The following is a 19,125-nucleotide window of genomic DNA, read 5'->3' on the forward strand; positions in this document are numbered from 1 at the left end:
TTTGCCGCTTCCCCGCAGCCCGAAAAGCGGCGGATCGGGGCCTCAGCGGCTGCCGGTGTAGCCGCTGAAGCCCCGATACTCCGGGGAAAGGGGCGGGGCCAGACCGCCCCAAATTGGCGGTCTGTATCCCGCCTATGTTTATGAAGTTGACTTATTTAAATAAACTAAAAACTGAAGTTTCTAATTTAGTCTCCTTTCAGCTGTACTAGAAAAGGAAGGGAGAATGGAATTAATACTCAAGCTCTGAGACTTGTAATGTAATGGGGTGGGCAAAGGGTGATCTTTCTAAATGTTGTTCAGCTGCAAGTCCCAACATTCCTCAGCACTGACTATGTGGCAGGGACTAATGGGAGCTGAAGTTCAACAACTGGCAGATTGTACCTTGCACACTCCTCTGCAGTATCATAATTGTATCTGAAAAGAGCAAGTATAGTGATACTAATAGGAAAACAGTTTCCATCGTAGGAGGGCCTTTGGCATAGTCTTAGAGCGTTATCACACTAGTGGGCAAACGGAAGTTAAACTAGAGAAAGCCAGGAAATGTTGTGTGATAAACTTCAGGCATTTCCTGATTTTCTCTAGTTTAACTCTTGTTTAAATCCCATTTGCCTGCTAGTGTGATAAAGCTCTTAGAAATTGTTGATCTTCTTTTGCTATGACTTCTGAGCCAACTACGCAGTGATACTAATATACATATTGTTTTTTGTTGATTTTGGATTGGTGGTATTTTGCTGCATGACCCACATGGCTACTCTGAATGTGTTTCTAAACACACAAATGGTGTTGGAATGATGTGTTTTCATGATAATGGCCATAGTTATTTACAAGCATCATTCATTTGTTCTATTGAAAATCCACAGATTATACAGTAAGCAGTGGTTAGTTGGAGGACATGTACAATAGTTCACAGTTCACAGTTCCAACACAGCAGTGGAGACTAGAAACTCTTTTTGGGGAATCAAACTGTTACAGCAAATCAACAGTTTTATAGGAATTATTTCAGTTACTTTTACTTTGATAGAAATTATTTTAATGAACTCAGTACATGAAGCACTAATATTGTAAGGCAAATTCTAGGACAAAGATAGTTTATTAGATTAAAATAGCATACATCAAAATAAAGAAGAAGTCCAAGGTGATGTTGCTTTGGAGCAGTTTTTTCTTATTTTACAATGTAGATGGAATAGGAACTCATGGTTTTGTGTTGTTAACTAAAGAGGTAGTTTTTAAGTCCATCATATTTGGTATCAGAATTGGAATATTTATAAAAACTAAACCTTTAAAGAAAAGTTAAGTTTTTGGAAGCTTTTGGTCATTTAGAAGCATTTGGTTCTTGTAGGACACTGATGAATTTTAGGTATGGTTCCAAAATAGAAATGTAGTAGTATTGGAATGAGGGATTAGTTTTGTAATAGTGGCTAACATCTATTTAATCACACTAAAGATTGTAAGATTGGAGAAAGTAAATCCTTTGTTATATGTAATTTACAGTCTCATGCATGAATTGTTGACTTAAGCGCTTTGACAGATGGGACAAAGGGGAAAAAAGCGGAACTGAGCAATGGGTGCTTAGGCAGGGATTAAGGGGATTGGTTGAGAGAGTAAGAAAATCCTGAGTCCACTGACTCCATTTGCAGGCCCCAGAGGCTGAAAGTGACTGAGAGGATAGTCATATTGTGAACTGAATGAAGGATTTTCTTGGGATTGATGAGAATAATTTAGCAATGACCCTGCTTACCTCCCAATCCGCTCAACTCATAAGTTCAAGTAGGTAGGCTGCTCAGTTGTTTGCCACAAGATGATCACTGTGGTTTATCTTGATTGTTGATATGGCAAATGGCAGTTCTATGCCAGATCTGGTCAGAGGAAATGATCTAACCTAGAAAATGAACCTTGTAATATTACCCAGAGATATTAAGAGAGAAATGTCTACATTTCATTACGGATATTCTAGGCATTTAAGGGCAAAAACAGAAAAAGATGTTTTGGGTTAATCTGCTCAGAGTGTATGTTGCTTGAAAGGCTTTAACCAATATTATTAAATCCAAGTTCTTGTTGCTGCTACATACCTGTGAAAGGTTTTGTGTGGGGTTTTTTTCTCTTTGTAAGGGATACAAAACTGATGAATGATGAAATTTAGTTTTACGGCAGCAGTGGCAATACGTTGAGGCTTTTTTTTTTTAAATTTAAAAAAACCCTGTATGCATCTAGGTGACAGAAATTTGAAAATTAAATCAACCAAATGATACGTTGTTGGTTCATAATATCCCTTTAGTTTATATTTAAAATATACAGTGCTGAAAATAAATGTTTCATTTTTATTTCAGAAAGAATAGTTTTACATTTTATAATTATGGTGACTGTTTTAAAAAGAAGAAAAAAGTATCCTGCTTAGGATATAGCAGAACAATGCCGGGCATGCAGTTATTTTAGTCATCTAATATGTCAGCATTCAAGAATCTGAACCGATTGTTTAAAAAAAAATCTTGTACTTTGTTTCTTTTGTTGCTCATTTCCAACTTTGTCATCTGTCAGAATGCACAAAAAAATTATCCTTCTATAACCATTGACAGGATAACACAAAAGCTGTCTCCAGGTCGATATTTTGCAGCAATATTTTTAACATACGAACAGTAGTTTTTATAATTTCACCTTGGTGCTCAACCATTTATTATCGTATCAGAAGCATGTCAGTAATTCCTTTCTAAATGTCTGCTTCTTTTAGCGCTGAGACCCACATCAAGGGCTTCGTGCTGAACGATGCTGCCAGCAGCCTCCTCATCATAACGCAAGTTAGGCGGGATTATTTGAAAGGTATGTCACAATGCTTGACCTTTACGTCACATTAATGCCTCTGCAGATTTTTCTTGTAACGCCCTTCGAATACTTGGATAAAGGAGTCCATTTAGCAAATTACCTGCTTATCAAGCGCCTTTTGTGGTAGCTGAGAGACGTAAATTACTGTACATGCATTTATAATACAGCTTGAATATGAATGTACTTGTCATTTGACCACTTAGTCCAGTTTCCGTTCCATTTAACACAAGATGGGTTTTCTTAAGATGAATCACTGCTCTTCAGACATGCAAAATTTGTGCTCCAGAACGAGAGAAAGTACAGGCTTTCAAGTGCGTTAAAATTCACAGCACAAGTCATTTTGCTTTGGAAATTAACATACCTTAGAGCATCTGAAACAATTCCCAGCAGTTTCTCCCTGCATATTGTGTTGGTAGTACAAGATATCAAGTGAGTTAAATTGAGTGTTAAATGTGCATGGTTGTGCACTAAATGATTATAATATTGATTTTAAAAAACCTTAATCTAATACTTTTTAATAGTTTGCAATACCAACAGTAATGAAACATTTGTTGTGCTTTTGTGCTTTTTAAAGCTTACGTTACATGGCAACAGCAATGTTGGCTGAGCAAAATAACTGCCTCAAAATACAGTGAACAGTTCTGTTTGTTAAACCATTTCCTCCCCCCCCCCCTTTTTTTTTCCCCGTTATTTGACCTTCTGAGGCTTTTTAAAGAATTGAACATATTGGTGTTATCAGAACAAAACATAAGATTGACCCTTGTGAAAATTCACTCTGATGAGTGGGGGTTTTTTAAACAAAAATAATGAAAGTGGGATCTTGTTTTAGCAAAATGATGTATTCTAAGATGGACTATTTCCCAAACATTCAGCAACACTGAGTCTCTTGTCAGAAAGTGCATCACAGTGTAAACAATGAAATATTCCTAATGCCAGTTTCACTCACACACAGAGGCTGGTAATATCTATATAAAACACACAGTCAGATTCAGAACTGTACTATTGCTCTGTCTTTAATCTGCTCAATTTGCTTCTTGTTGTTAAGTTGTCATTCTTCCTTCCAGATCTGCATTCACTCCAGGAGCTCAGAACATTGAATCAAAGTTTTGATAAACTTAAATCCTCTGGTTAACCTAATTCTCTACTGTAGAAATGGTATTTTCACACATAACTGAGAACTGTATGCAGATTTTGTACCTGTGTCCATATATTCTTCTTGAATTTAGATCGCCACAATTTCAACACATTATTGTTGTTTGCTATCGAGTCAACTTTGCCATAGAGCGCCCCTATGAATAATACGTCTATTTGAGTTCTGCCTCTTAACTGCACACTAAAGTTATGCAAAACCTATACCAGCAAAAATGTTGTTCTTTAAATAGTTTTCTGTCCAGAGACCTCCTTCTAAAGATGCCTCATGGTAAGACATACAAGGCAAGAGTCCCTTAGTACAACTTCCTGCTTAAGAGCTACTGGGGCATGCTGGGGCATCTTTTTTTCTCTCATCCCTGTGTCTGTCTGGTTCTTCTCTGAATTCTGACTAATACATGTGTGTTGGTTTTCCTCCTCATCAGACATACACTCATTATATCATGGCTTGCCCTCTGCCAGTAGGACTCTTACATGTTAGGTACAAGGAACTGTTATAAAAAAGTTGGGTCCATCTTCTGGGCCTTTCCTTCTTGGCTATGTTATTCTTCCTTTCTTTCGGATAGTCTTTCTTAAACCGTCAAACTATTTTTGGATTCTTTAGGTAGACAAACCGAATTTTAAAACATGCAGTGATTAGCAAGAGTAAATAAATGCCTAAAATTAAGTAGCAAGTTCAGTCTCAAGTCCAGTCACTTGTAGTGTCTGGGTACAGATAATGAAGGACATTGTCCAATAGTACATTGTCACTCGAAATCACCTGCTGATAATCTCATTCATAAATAATTATATTTTGAAATAGTGTATTTATATATTTTATTCTAGCTTGATGCTTGAAACAAAATACTAAAGAGAACATGTATCCACAAGCAAGTTTACTTACGCATAGGTTCCCTACTTCAAATCCAAAGAAGTGGGAATCTGGAACATTTACCTGTGAGCAAATCCTTCAGATTTATTCCCACAATATCTTTTGTTGATGGTTTTTGCAAATGCACATATGCACGCACACACACACACACACACATAAAGCCAGGAAAGGTCTTGAAAGGGATGAGCTAGAGATTGAAATGAAATGCACAGCAACAATGACCTGGTTACACTGATATGCTCTTAATTTTTTTCTGTATCTGCCAAACTGTAATCAAAATGGTCAAAATATTGTTTATGTAACTGGTCCATGCCATTGTACCTATCTATGTATGGCTGTGAAAAGTGAACAGTGAAGAAAAATGGCAAGAAGAAAGTCAACTCATTTGAAATGTGGTTCTGGAGAAGAGTTCAGTGGATACCATGACTGCTAAAAAGATCAATAAATGAGTCCTAGAGCAAATTGAGCCTGAACTCATCCCATAGGCCAAGATGACTAAATCTAGGCTATTGTACTTTGGATATATCATGAGAAGACATGACACACTATAAAAGACAATAATTCTTAGCAAACTAGAAGGCAGTTGGCAAAGAAGAAAAAAAACATTCCAAATGAATAGACTCAATTAGAAAATCCACAGCCCTGAGTCTGAAAGACCTGAGGTGGGCAGTAAGTTAACAATAAACAAAAAGCTGGGGTTTTTTTTTAGAGTAGTTAGAATATTACTAATTTCAGACAATACAGGTGATAGCTTTAATAATGATAATAATAATAATAATTTATTTCTATTCTGCTTTTTTTCTCACGAAATCAAAGCGGATTACAACAAAAGCATTGGATACAAAGTGTACTCCCCACCAAATAAAACTTAACTGACATAATAATAATAATTAAGCAGAATAAGTATAGAAAATACAGTGAACATAGTCAAAATTACAAAACATAACAATGCAAGAAAAAAAAAACCAAAATACATTCCAAGAAAAAAAATCAGATATATGAATTTACTCCTTTTTATTTGGATGTTGGCTAATGAAATATGAACTCACTGTCTTTTCAACGGAGTATTTTAAACATTTTAATGCATAAGGTAAAAATGTTGTGTGTGTGGTTGTCGTAATTCATAACCCATTCAAAATTAGCAAGCAAATACAGCATTGCCATCTTGCTATGCATGTGTGTGTTTGCATATTCTTATTAAATATATAGCTTGTTTTCCATCATTTCTAATACATATTTCCATACTGTACTTTATAGGACCTGCCGGATGAGATCCGTCATATTACCACCTTGGAAGACTTTAAGAAAGCTATTAAGACCGATCTCTTCCTGCAGGCCTTTCCAGACTAGATTTGATCTATTGACTTGCCTCCCCCTTACCCTTGCTATTGTTAGTGTCATGGAAATTGTTATTGATATGATTGTTCCTGCCCTCCCCCCTCCCCTTCAGAAAACAACCCATTTCTTGCCTGAATCTGCCCGAAAAAACTTTTTTACTGTATTTATGTTGGAATGTTTTGAATTTTCTTGTTGTTTAATAGCTTTTTAGGGGTTGATTAATGATTTTATAATTGGGAAGAGGGATGGAGGTTTGGGGTTTTTAATTGTATTTCTTAAATTGTATGTTATTTTGTTACTATAATCCACTTTGCTTCCTTTGAGAAAAAGTGGAGTATAAATAAATACTACTACTATTATTATTATTATTATTATCATCATCATCATCATCATCATTATATTTATCAGTATCAGAGTTAGTATAATCAAGTGCCAAAATACCTTCCATTACTTTTTAAATAATAGAGTTATTGACCTGGGCTTTCAGTCAGGTCGTAGTTAAAAATGGGAAGAAGAATCTTTGTCTTCATTTTAAATAATGTAACAACAATGCCTAAAAACAAATGTAAAGAAAGTCAGCAAGAATGCTCATAGCTTTAAAATGACCAATACACAGTTCCTCAGCTATATACTGAAGAAATAGACTTTGAGTTGTTAACACATAACCAAACACTGTTTAGGAGTCTGCAGACTTGAAAAAAACAACCATGCTGGATCAAAGGCCTGCCTAGTTCAGCATACTGTTTCCATGGCAGATAGCCAGATGTGTATAATAAACCTGTAGCCAGGACATGAATACAGTAGTCTTCTCCTATTGTCGTTTCCTAGCAATTTCCAAATCAGGAGTGTGTTTCCTGAGATCCTGGAAGTAATATATAACCATCCCTATTCCTGGTTATTGATACTCTTTTCCTCCATTAGTTTGTTTAACCCATTCAAGTTGGCAGCTAAAATTACATCTTGTAGTAGCAAATTTCATAGTTTAAATACGCATAGATCAAGACATGCTTCCTTCTTCTTTGTGATCTCTATGACTCACACAAATGGCATTCTAAGAGTTTTTATACTAGCCCTGCTCACCTCCGGCAGCCCTGTATCAGGCTGCTCACTGAAATCTGCCATTCCTTTTTGTCTGCCACTGCAGCTGCATCATCAGGAACAATGTTTGTGTATTCGAATTGAAAGACGTCTTCTGAGGATCAATCATGAGTGTTGGCTTTCTAGTCACTCTAGCCCACGGGGCTTTCTTGGTATTACTGGCTTCTTTTAAGAAATGTGGCAAATGTGGTGATACTGTTACCTCATGTGTACACTGTGTGGCATCACACAGCTGGTCAGACACAACAGAGAATGATGCCTTAAAGCTCTTCTGTATGAGCAGGCTTTGAAACCACAAATGTATGGGTGTCATCAGCAACCTTCAACTACAAGGGACAAGGGAGACATTTCACATCGATCCTTGGCTTCAAAGACAATATCGGATACGGAAAAGGGGACCTCAGTCCTGACGGATGTTAGCTCCTCTAAAGATGTCCGCTCCTCTAAAAGGAAGGCCATAAGTACTTTGGTGGAGACTATCTGTACCCCTGGTAAGAAAGCCAGAGACAGTACCGGAGACAAGTTTCCACAAAGTCCAATGAACCCTGACAAGTCTCTCAAGATGGAAATACAGACTGGCCTAAAGCACAAATGTAAGAAGAAAAGATTGAAGGAACACTCATCGCTCAAACTCTCTTCACATTTGGCTGAAACTACTGCTATAGCTGAGCCATCTACTCCCCTTCAGAGTTGCTTCAGAGATAGGTTTTCATGAGGCAGTAGTGTCTCCCTTGCCAGCTTCTCTAATACAGTGTACTGTGGTGACAAAGATCATTTCCATATAGAACAGAAGGTCAGACAATCATCAGGAATCTTTTGTAGTTAGATTTACAGTTTCTCCTTCTCCGGTTCAGGTTTCCATTTGAGGAAACCTCTTCTGGCAATTCCATCTCCACATCAACACCAGTGTCAGTGCCATCCCGTGTCATGCCATCCCGTGTCATGGTTCAGACACTGATTCTGCTTCTTCATATTGGTACTACCCAAGTAATTGACAATTCAATCCAACAATTCACTCTGATTGAGGATCCAGTTTTCCAGTGAGTCCAGTTGCAAGCAACCACTCCTGCAGCTTTGCCAATGTTTCTGTATGTCATGCAAGTCATCCAGAAGTCTTGGTCAACAGCATTGTTCATTCCATCCATTTCCAGCAAATTAGAGACTCTTCAAGGTTGATAATTCAGCCATTCCTGCTCTACGGCAGCCTCTGAAATTTAATTAATCTGTAATTCATTCATACTGCCCAATCCTGCTTCACACTGTCTGCACTTGCAGAAAAGGAGGGCAAGAAGCTTGATGCTATGGGGAGGAAATTGTACTCTTTGGCTACTCTCATCTTCAAGACCTCTAGCTGCTTGTCTTGAATGGGGTCCACAACCAACTCCTTTGAGAGAATATGACACCTCTACTAAACAAGCTTGGAGATGAGTGGCTTCTCTCATGCAGTTGGAGGCACATAAGCTGGCAGATCATCACTGTTTGATATATTGCTGACTGTGAGAGCAAGGTGAAGGCTGGGGCAGTAGCTCTCCATTACAATTTTTGTCTTCAAACATCAGGTCTTTATAACCAGGCCCATAGAAGATCTGTTTAGTGATGCAGGCCTGTTCAGAGACTTGGGGCCTGAACAGACAGGCCGAAATAAAGCTGCTTCGGGTCTCTTTGGAGGTATGCTGTTTAAATGAAACATGCATCTTAAAAAGCTGGAAGCTGCGCCAAAGCTGCGCTCCAGTCCTTAGGACTGGAGCATGGCTTTGGCATGGCTGCCGGCCTCTTAGGACGCATGCATCATTTAAACGATATACCTTCAAAGTTACTCGAAGCAGCTTTATTTTGGGCTGTCTGTTCAGGCCCTTACTTCAGTATGGAGCACATTCATAAGATGTGTGGTCCATTGTGAGGAAGTTTGGCTTCAATCTTCTTGTCCAATCCTTCTCTAGGATTTGGTATGGAGACCACAAATATGAACACTACTTGAAAAGGTCATACTGGCCATCAAGATCCCAGTTTCAGTGCAGTTACCAACCGGCTGCATTGATTACTCCAAAGTTAACTGCATTAAGCCAGAGGTTCAAGTCCGGGAAGATGAAGAAGAAGCCTGGTGATGCCTCCAAGTGCTGGCTTTGACTTACTGATGGAAGACACCGCGGCAGCTGAGTTTTCAGACTCTGTGCCACTCTCCATCCTGAAAGACCTGAAGCCTTTATCCATTGGACCATCAGTGCCTCCATCCCCCAAGACCACTCTCTCCAGCCTGCATCTCCATCTTGGATCTTTTAACCACTATTCCACCAATTCTTTCTCCTAAGTTGTACGATCAGCTCCAAAATTTCCATCAAATGTGGGATCCCATCACCTCCGATTCATGGATGGTCAATACCATGAAGAGAGGCTATATCATCAAATTTGAGTCTTACTCTTCAACGGCCTCTTTCAACTTGTGAATCTTTCCACTTTACTACTCCAAGAAGTCGATACCCTTTTTCAAAAGGGGGCAATCAAGCCTGTTTCCAACTCTGAGGTTTACTGGGAGGGGGTTATCCTGGTACATTATCATCACCTAGAATGATGACAGTGTGAAGCCGATTCTGGTGCTTCTCTGAACTCTGCCTAATACATATGTGAATTAAGAGATTTGAACCTGTACATTTAGCCATGGCGCTTTAGGGTGGGGTGGTAACTTTATAATTCATCCTTCCATTGATGCAAGAGGGCAATTGGTATGACATTTTGGGCCTAAAAGATGCCTACTCTCAAATTTTGATTTGACCTTGTCACAGACATTTCCTGTGTTTCACATATACTGGTTTATACTGTATATTGGTTTCAAGTTCTGCCATTAGGCCTCAGCATAGCTCCTCAAATGTTTTTGATGAGTGTTGTGGTCGCTTTTCGCCAGCAGCAAGGTGTCATCCTGTGCTCATACATAGATGACTAAATTAGTTGTCACCTCCTCCAAAAGCCTCTTGCTACTGTATGTGCAGATGATAATTGGCTCTTTTAGACAGAGTGGGACTTTTTGTCAACAAGGAAAAGTCTAATCTTCAACTGACATGTTGAATTTGATTCATTGGGTGATTCTAGACTCCATGGTCCAGGCCACTTTTCTTCCTCTCAACTATTTCAACAATCTATACAAGTTGTTGCAGAGTTGCCTTTAGTACCGACGTCCCATGGCTGGACAAGTTAAGTCACTCTGGGCTATTTAACATTGACTCCATCAGTAACCCCAAACACCAGCCTCCAGATGCTTCCTTTCCAGGCTTGGTTCAACTTCAGGGACAACTTAGCATGGCAGCCATGACAAACCTGGGATGAGAGCTTGGCAGAGTAGCTTTTTTTGGATGGCAGCTTTTAGAATCTGCCAATGACTAGTTGGCATGTGAGTTCTGGTAGTTTTTAGACAGAAAAGCAATTTGTACAAGCTCTGAACCTCGGATTGTGGCTTACTCTGTTGAAACAAGCAAGAATTACTAAATCAGTGCTTTAAAGCTTTTTTAAAAAAAAAAAATATTTGAGCACAGTAAACCACAATCCCAGGTTCAGATTTCATGCCTAATTATCCTTACCTGGTTTGTTTACCAGCTGCACAATGGGGTTTTATGCACAAGCATGCAGTTTTTATAACGAAAAAAAAATCCAGGGCTTATTATCTGAATATATCCACTTTTGCCATCCTGAGCCATTTCAAGCATTGCAGGGGATACTGTGAACATGACTTTGCTTCTTGGCTCTTGCATATCCATTTAATAATTTTTTGGAAAATCTACATATTTCTAGGAAATAATCAATCTTGCCTGTAAAGTAGTCATGCTTCCCATGTTTTTACATATCACTACTCCTTTGCTGGGATTCATGCAATACATCTGTACAAAGCTGTGTACAGTTTTGGTCACTATAGTGTAGAATAGAAAGGTTACAATGTTTAGGAATCAATAGCTTAGGAAAAAGTCAATAGAGGATTTGACAGAGGTATATAAAATCATGCTTAGCATGGAGGAGTAGACTGAGAGAAGGACAAATTGCAGTTGATTGATTATTATTGTTGACTCTATACATGTTTTTTCAATAAAGTTTTATTGTTTGCACCAACACTTCCCCCTCCTACTTTTTTGTAGTATGCTAGTCTCACATTTGTGTGTCACAGAAACCACAAAGAAAAAGTACAGGTTTCATACCTGTAACTGTAGTTCTTCAAGTGGTAATCTGTGAACTCACACGTGGATTATCCTGCATTTGTGCAATGCCTCTTTCAGAGTGCTGTATAGTGTTCTAAAGAGTTTGGGCAGTAGACCCACTCACTTCCACCAGCCCTATTTAAGGGGCTTCCTGCTGAAACCTATCAGCGCAGCGATCCATATGAACCAACGAGACACAGTGAGGTTAGAACGGGCAGGCTTGTGTAAATTCACAGATGACCACTTGAAAACTTACAGTCACAGGTATGCAACCTACACCTTTTCTTTGTAATCTCTGTGACAGACATATGGGAGACTAGCAAGTTACAAGAAGCAGGAGGCAGAAATGGCAGTGCAGACAATCAAACTACTGAAAAAGATGTATACAGTCAACATTCATCATCAATTGACCATGGAAATCGGAAGCCAGCAAACCTCTTCCACTTGTAGTACCATCTGGTTAAAGGCTGAGACATAGCCTTGATAACCTCCCTCATCGAAACCACTACAGCATTGAGGGTAGGATCTTCCACACCAACAAGTGGAGAGTCTTGAGATCAGAGTGTCTGACTCAGCTGTCATACCCATCCTTGGTCAGAAACAAAAGTGGTCTTGTGACACTGAGAGAAATGTAAAGCAAATGTATGTGTGTTTTTAACTATGTCACACAAAAGAGCTACAACAAGTTAAAGGAAAAGTGTTCGGGAAATTTTCCTATTATCAGTTAAATTCATCAGATAAATATCATACAAGTCAAGGTCTAAGATTCTGTTTCTGAATAAAAGAGGTGTTCTTATTCAATTTTCCATGTTCTCCTGAATAGATGCAATGTTTACCCTGAAGACACTTCTTGAAAGTGACAAGGTACCCTCTCCACTGGCGGTTACTCGGCTTGTTCAAGCCTTGGCTAAGAAGGGAGATCTAGAGAGCATATGCACAGTTGAGAAGATGATGGAAAATCTCCGCAACGCTATTAAATTGTCGCATATGCTTTTCATCAATAACACAGTGTTGGCTCACATCAAGAAGTAAGCACTCTGTGGTGGATATTGTTTCTATTGTATGAGCAAGGGGAAAGGGAATATAGTGACCTTATTTGCCTTGCATAACAATAACCTTTTTCTCCATAATAGTTAAATGGATGCTAGAATTGGTTGCTGTTGAGATTTTTTATCCTGGAAACAATGGAGACAGGAGTCCATTTAATGAAATGCAGAAGCTGGCAGGTTATTACTGGATAAGTGAACTTTGAGTAGGCTAATGATGTCAAACATACACGCTTATCAGATTCTGCCTACCTAAGTGGAGCCTTGGCTTGGGCTGATGTCTGTTGTCTTTTCTTAGTGCTTTAATTTAATGCATAGTTTTTTTGGGGTTATAAATGTACTGTTCAACATGCAAAATCTTATTTTGAAAGACATGTGCATACTATGCATAAAATTTACAAATACTTTTTCCATTTATTTGATTTGTTTCTTTAGTGGTCCATGTTATTTCTGGGTTTATTAAATGGCTTGATAGTACTTCATTTTACTTTTGATTTTGGGGTATGTATCAATTCATATAGTCCTTTTGAAATTCTTTGCCTCTGCCTCCCTTGATAATGTGCTTAATACGATTTAACATACCTCTCAAAAATACCTCTGTGAATAATAATCCTTAGGAGATCTGAGCCATTCCTTGGTTTAAATTTTGTACAATCTTACAATTTTTTCCCTGCTTCAGTAGATCTGTAGACTTTATGGGGCATTGCATGTGTCTCTGCCTTAGGGACATAGGCTGAGTGAGAATACCTTTGCTGAATAGCTGTGAGATAATTTAAAATGATAAAAATGATCAGAGTAAAAAGAATGAAGAACTACCTGAGCAGGTCAGTTTTCAAATCCATGCTGTCTGTTTTCAGACACTAAAAAGCAGCCTCATTAAAAAGAGCCCAATTCTTGAAACGCTTGTAGTGTCCAAAACAGCTGTGCTCAATCTTCATTAAAAATTATTTGCATCTTACTGTGGAAATGTTTGCAAGATTAGGCTGAACCTTATACACAGATTTCTTTAGTCGGTATTGAAGAAGGTATCTATCTGTACACTTTTTGCCTATTTGCCCAGCATGCTATTGTCAGCATCAAAAACTATATTTATTCAGGTTCCATTTGTATCAGTAAGCTCAGCTGTGTTCCTTGTTAGCTTCTTTTAGAATACCATGCTGTTTGGTAGTTAGGCATCCTTTTCATTGGCAAGTTGTTCTGAATGTGATGAAGTTATTACAGCCATGAGCATCTCAAGCACAGATCCTAGATCAAGATGGATCTTCTTTAAAATCTTGCAAAGAGGCTCTGGATCATTTTTATGTCAAAAAAGTACAGGAAAGTGCATTTCTACAGCGTTTCCCCTAACAGTGTTGCTGTCACATGCCACATTGCTCTCTGACAAGAAAGTATGTAGACAATGCTGCTAAACATATCACATTTAATATCACTGTGTTTGTATCTAGAAAGACAGCTATGAAAAATTCAGGAAAATATTTAATTTAATATTATTAAAATACTCTTTGGTTTCTTTTGCATTAATTATTCAGGTGTTATCCCTGGATGTTTTGTTTTTGCCCTTTTACGATTTCAGAGGTAATTCACTAGCAGACATCTTTGTTCCACTCCAAAAAAATAAAAGAAAACCTCCATTTATGTCAAAGTTATTCAGCCATAGAAAAGGTCAGAGTTCATCCCTGAAAGAAACTGACTTAGCACCAACTTTATGCACTCAGCCATACATTTGTTTCACTTTGTGTTGTGACAGATATCTGCATGAATGGAGTCATAGGTACTTTTAACGTTACTATTCTGTGTAATATTAATGTAGTAATAAAATTAAACATTCATGCACCTGTTTTATTGGTCTTAGCAACCCTAACATTAGGAACTAAACTGGTACAACATTTTTTCCATTTCTTTCCCAGTAATAACCTTGATGGTGCTGTAGAATACATAGAGCCCATGTTTACCTCTGGAGCACTACAGTCTGATTCCTCACGTACAAGCATCTCCTTTGTGTTTAGAAAGTTGATTGAAGATAAATTGGAACCAGCTTTGGAAAAATGTGAGTTTGTCTAGCAAATATGTTCACAGAAATCACTGATAGAAACTTCCGTTAGTCTGCCTGCCCTCAGATACCTGCTTTTAGCTAGTTGTAACCTTCTCACTTTTAGAGGAAAGGGGAGAATACCAGCTTCTGTAAATCTTCCCACAGAAGATCAGTCAAGTACCGTAGCTTTTTCAAGCCTGCGGTTGGCTTTATGTGAATCTGCTCTTCATTTAAATAGATACTTAACCTTAGCTTTAAATCTTTAGCTAAGACTGATTCATGTATTTTTACACTGTCTTTTGAAGTTGTATAAAATAAAAATTAGATCACAACATCCTGATCTTTAATGCCCAATTTTTTTTAAAAAAGGAGGGATCCTTGTGCATATATCTTGATAGGACATTCCATAAAGGTGGTTCTACTACAGAAAAGCCCTGTTTTTTGTGTTTGCTAAATTAGTAAATCTTACTGGTAGACACAAATAAGTCTTAGTGAAATATATATTTTAAAGGCCAATGATTAATTACATCTATTTTTTTTTCAGTGAGTGCCATGACTGAACGATTGGCTAATCAGTTTGGAATATACAGACCTGTCACAGACCTTTTTCTTCAGTATATAGATGCAGGAAGAATGGAAGATGCCAGACTTCTTCTAGAGGTAATACTATACCAGAAAAAAAAGTTTAGCAGTGGTCTTGAACATAAATCCAAAAATTACTAAATGTAGGTAGCGTGTTTTGTGTGTATTTTCTTATGAATTTGTATTAAAGAAGTGTTATTATAAAATGTATTTAACTAACATTTCCTTGCCTGTCGAATGTTATTGTTTTTATGAGTGTTTGGCTTTGTTCTAGATTGTTTTTTGAGAGTTGGGTGTGAAGCAGTAGGGGTTTTTTTTTGCTCATTTGAAATCTGGAACAAAGAGTAATCTGTACTTCAGATGTACTAAGCAGTGTCAGTTTTATTAGCACACTGTCCTTAGGGGTGTAACATCCCTGTCCATCCTTTAATAAAATGCCAATCTCTTCTACTGTTATTGTTTGCCTTCAAGTTATTTCAGACTCATAGAGACCCTAAGGTGAAATGGATGAGGTTTTCTGGGACTGAGAGTGTGTGACTCAATCATGGTCACCCAGTGGATTTCCATAGCCAAGTAGGGGATCGAACCCTGATCACCAAACCACTACACCATGCTGTAGATGCCTTGGTCCAAGAGCCTATCCTTCTGTTTTACCTGCTCAAACAGAAGCAGAACAGCCTTAGTTTTCCAGGAGGCATCACAGGTAAGCAAGAACATAAATCTTGCTTACCAAGCCATGTGTCTGTGTGTGTGCACACGCGTTGTCTTCAAGTCAGCGTAGAGGCCAAAATTAGAAGAGAAGGCAAATCCTTGACTGAAAATGTGATGTGGTTTTCCCCCCCCATCCAGTATGATAGTCTCATCCTTTGAATCGCCAACACTGCTCTACAAAAGGTTTTACCAAAAGTATTGTTTTCTGTTCAGTTATGTGTCACTGGCATGTTAACTGACAAGTATGGGTCTCCAGTGGCCCAGTCTGTCTCTCCTTTAAAATTGGCAATCTTTAGGGTATGAGACGACAGTGTTCATGCCACTTTAACAGTGCTAATAAATAGAAAGCCGAGAAATATGCAGAAAGAATAAGAGCTGCCATTGGCAGTGTACACAAACAGACTCCAAGGGGGAGTCTTTCCCAGCAGGCGGCAGTCAGACAATCACAGTGATCCTTCAAATTGCTGCTTTTACACAAAAAAAAGTCCCTGTGTCAAATTGAGGCCTGTTACCAGTTTCTACTAGTAAATACTGCTACATTCACTTGTGTTCTTGCTTAGCTGCTAAATACTCTAAAGGTTAAAAGGAAAGAAAAAAAATCATCTCTCAAATCATTGGAAGGCTCCAAGGCATTCCAGGGAGGTTGGTGATTGAATATGTGGTGGTGAAATTTAGTTCTTGTCTGCTGCTTTTGTATAATTTAAGAAAACATGTATATTCAGTGCTTGGGGCATCTTCTTACAATCAAAATTATTTTCAAATGGACACTGTAATTATATGGTGAACAAGCTCTGATTAACTTGGTTTACTGATGATTCTAAATTATTGTCAGCAAAATGTGAAATAAGTATTTCTTTTCATGTGAAATTGCGGGGGGGAACAATGAACTGCATCGGAGCATCTGTTTTAAAAAATAATGACTTTCTTTTGGGGAATATATACAATGGCATGGAAAGCAATCCTTTATGTATGCTAGTTATAAAACTGCATAGAGTGTTTTCTTGGATGTGATGAAAAGTGTTATTACACTCCAAATGAAAAAGAGAATTATGCAGTGAGGAGCCCTGGTGGCACAGTGGTTAAATGCTAGTATTGCAGCCATTCACAGCTACAAGGTTGTGAGTTCGACCCCAGGGAGGGCTCCAGAGTCTACTCAGCCTTGCATCCTTCCGTAGGTTGCTAAAATGAGTACCCAGCTTGTTGGGGGCAATTAGCTTATACATTGTAAACCGCTTAGGGAGTGCTTAAGTGCACTGATAAGCAGTATAGAAATGTACAGAGGTACCCCGGGTTACGAAATTAATTCGTTCCGCCGCCGCTTTCGTAACCCGAAATACTTCGCAAGCCGAAAAACCCATAGGCGCTAATGGGGAAAAGCCGCGATTTCGTGTGAAATAGCGCCGAAAAGCACCAAAATTTTCTTCGTAACCCGAAATAACCTTCGTAACCCGGAACAGTTATTTCCTATGGGATTTTTTCGTATCCCGGAAATTTCGTAACGTGGGTATTTCGTATCCCGGGGTACCACTGTACTTGCTATTGCTATTTGCTATGTCCTTGATTGTCCAGTAATTGCCTGCCCTTATCCATGGATGCCTGAAACCATGGATAGTACAGTCGGCCCTTCTTATACACGGATTTTTTATACATGGATTCAAGCATACACGGTTTGAAAATGTTCCAAAAAAGTATAAATTTACCTTGATTTTCCATTTTTTATAAGGGACACCAATTTGCTATGTCATTATATTTAATGGGACTTGAGCATACACGGATTTTGTTATACACGGGGGATCTTGGAACCAAACCCCAGCGTATAACAAGGGTCCACTGTACCAAACTCTATACCAGTAATATTTTTATACTGCAATTGAGCGTGGGTAACTGAAACCACAAAGATCAAAACTGCAAATGGGGGGGGGGGGGCTACAGTCGGCTCACCGTATCCATGGATTCTTTATCCACAAATTCAATCATCCACAACTTGAAAATATTTTTTAAATATAATTTTACGCCATTGTATGTAATGGAACTTGAGCATCCATGGATTTTTGTATCCATTGGAAGGGGGAGGGTTCCTGGAACCAAACTCCAACAAATACCAAGGGACCGTGGCTGAGCATGTGTAACTGAAACTGTGGAAAGCGAAATAATGGATAAGTGTGAGCTATTGTGTCACCTTATTGATGCTGTGATCTTGCATAGAGTATGAGTATGCATAACTTCCAATTAATTTTAAAGTACCTGTTCCAGTCAGCCCACGGTATCCACAAACTTACCATCTGCCAGTTCAAGCATCCGCAGATGGCAAGCCCACATTGTCCCCAATGGCGGCACGTGCACACAGCCATGCCGCTGCACTGCCATTGGGGACAACGCAGGCTTGAGCATCCACAGATTTTGGTATCCACAGGGGAAGGTCTGGATTGGATCCCCCATAGATACCAAAGACCAACTGTATTTTATTCAAAATTACAAGAATGTACTATTATTTATGAGATTGGAGAAGTAAGACTTTTATGTTTAAATTAATAAGAATTAGACATGTATACTAAGTTTTGCTTTCATGAAATTTTTTCAAGCCATTCCTACGATTTACCATTTGAAAATTTAAGGAAGAAGTTGTCACTCTTCCCAGTTATTTTTAACAGTAGAGCAGAAAGCTCCCTGTAAGTGTGGAGTTTCTTCACATAATTGTGAGTCCTGTTTCTCCAGGGTTATTTTCTAAATAAGCATTAATGGACTACAAATTTGAATAGATAATAGTGTACATACAACCCCTACTACTCAAAGGATAGAATTTATACCTTTTGGATGCCTTTATGAAAGGGAGATTATTTCCCTTTCATTATTTCCCTAGAAATATTTTTCAGTCACTACATTCAGTTTTTTAGCTTGCACTCCAAGCTCATTTTCAGTGGTCGCTCATTTTCAATAGCCTTTAATACAGATTGTGCATAACACTAGAGAGGCTGTAATATGTGCCATCCAATTCTCAGCTCTATATTTTCTTGCATTTATTTAGAATCAGGTTATTTGTCAAGTTCTATTTACACCCTTTACTAAAAAGCTTTAAAGCCAGTATTTTGTGACTTGTTGTCATAGTTTACAATTTGTTAAAGAGGATGGCTTGTCTTTCTCTTTATGTGTGATGAGTCATTTCCTTGAAAGAAAGTGGTAAATGATGTAGAGGGATGTCAGATAGCTTCCTTTTGCTCTTCATTAGGTCTTCCCAACAATAAACTTCATTTGCATCTCCAAGAACTTGACAAGACAGTTTTAAATGCCTTGGCCTAAATCCAA

At 38.3% G+C, this 19,125-nt stretch overlaps 1 protein-coding gene across 3 annotated transcripts in view; it reads left to right on the top strand.

The window, feature by feature from the left end:
* LRPPRC (leucine rich pentatricopeptide repeat containing) overlaps positions 1–19,125 on the top strand; it is a 137,792-nt gene that overhangs the window by 106,963 nt on the left and 11,704 nt on the right. For all 3 annotated transcript variants that reach the window (XM_042456309.1, XM_042456320.1, XM_042456329.1), the window contains 4 exons: positions 2,726–2,814; positions 12,275–12,479; positions 14,405–14,544; positions 15,074–15,189. In XM_042456309.1, coding sequence (XP_042312243.1) covers positions 2,726–2,814; positions 12,275–12,479; positions 14,405–14,544; positions 15,074–15,189 — 550 coding nt within the window. The remainder of the gene's footprint in view (positions 1–2,725; positions 2,815–12,274; positions 12,480–14,404; positions 14,545–15,073; positions 15,190–19,125) is intronic.

This window comes from Sceloporus undulatus, chromosome 1, assembly GCF_019175285.1.
Source record: "Sceloporus undulatus isolate JIND9_A2432 ecotype Alabama chromosome 1, SceUnd_v1.1, whole genome shotgun sequence".
Taxonomy (NCBI): domain Eukaryota; kingdom Metazoa; phylum Chordata; class Lepidosauria; order Squamata; family Phrynosomatidae; genus Sceloporus; species Sceloporus undulatus.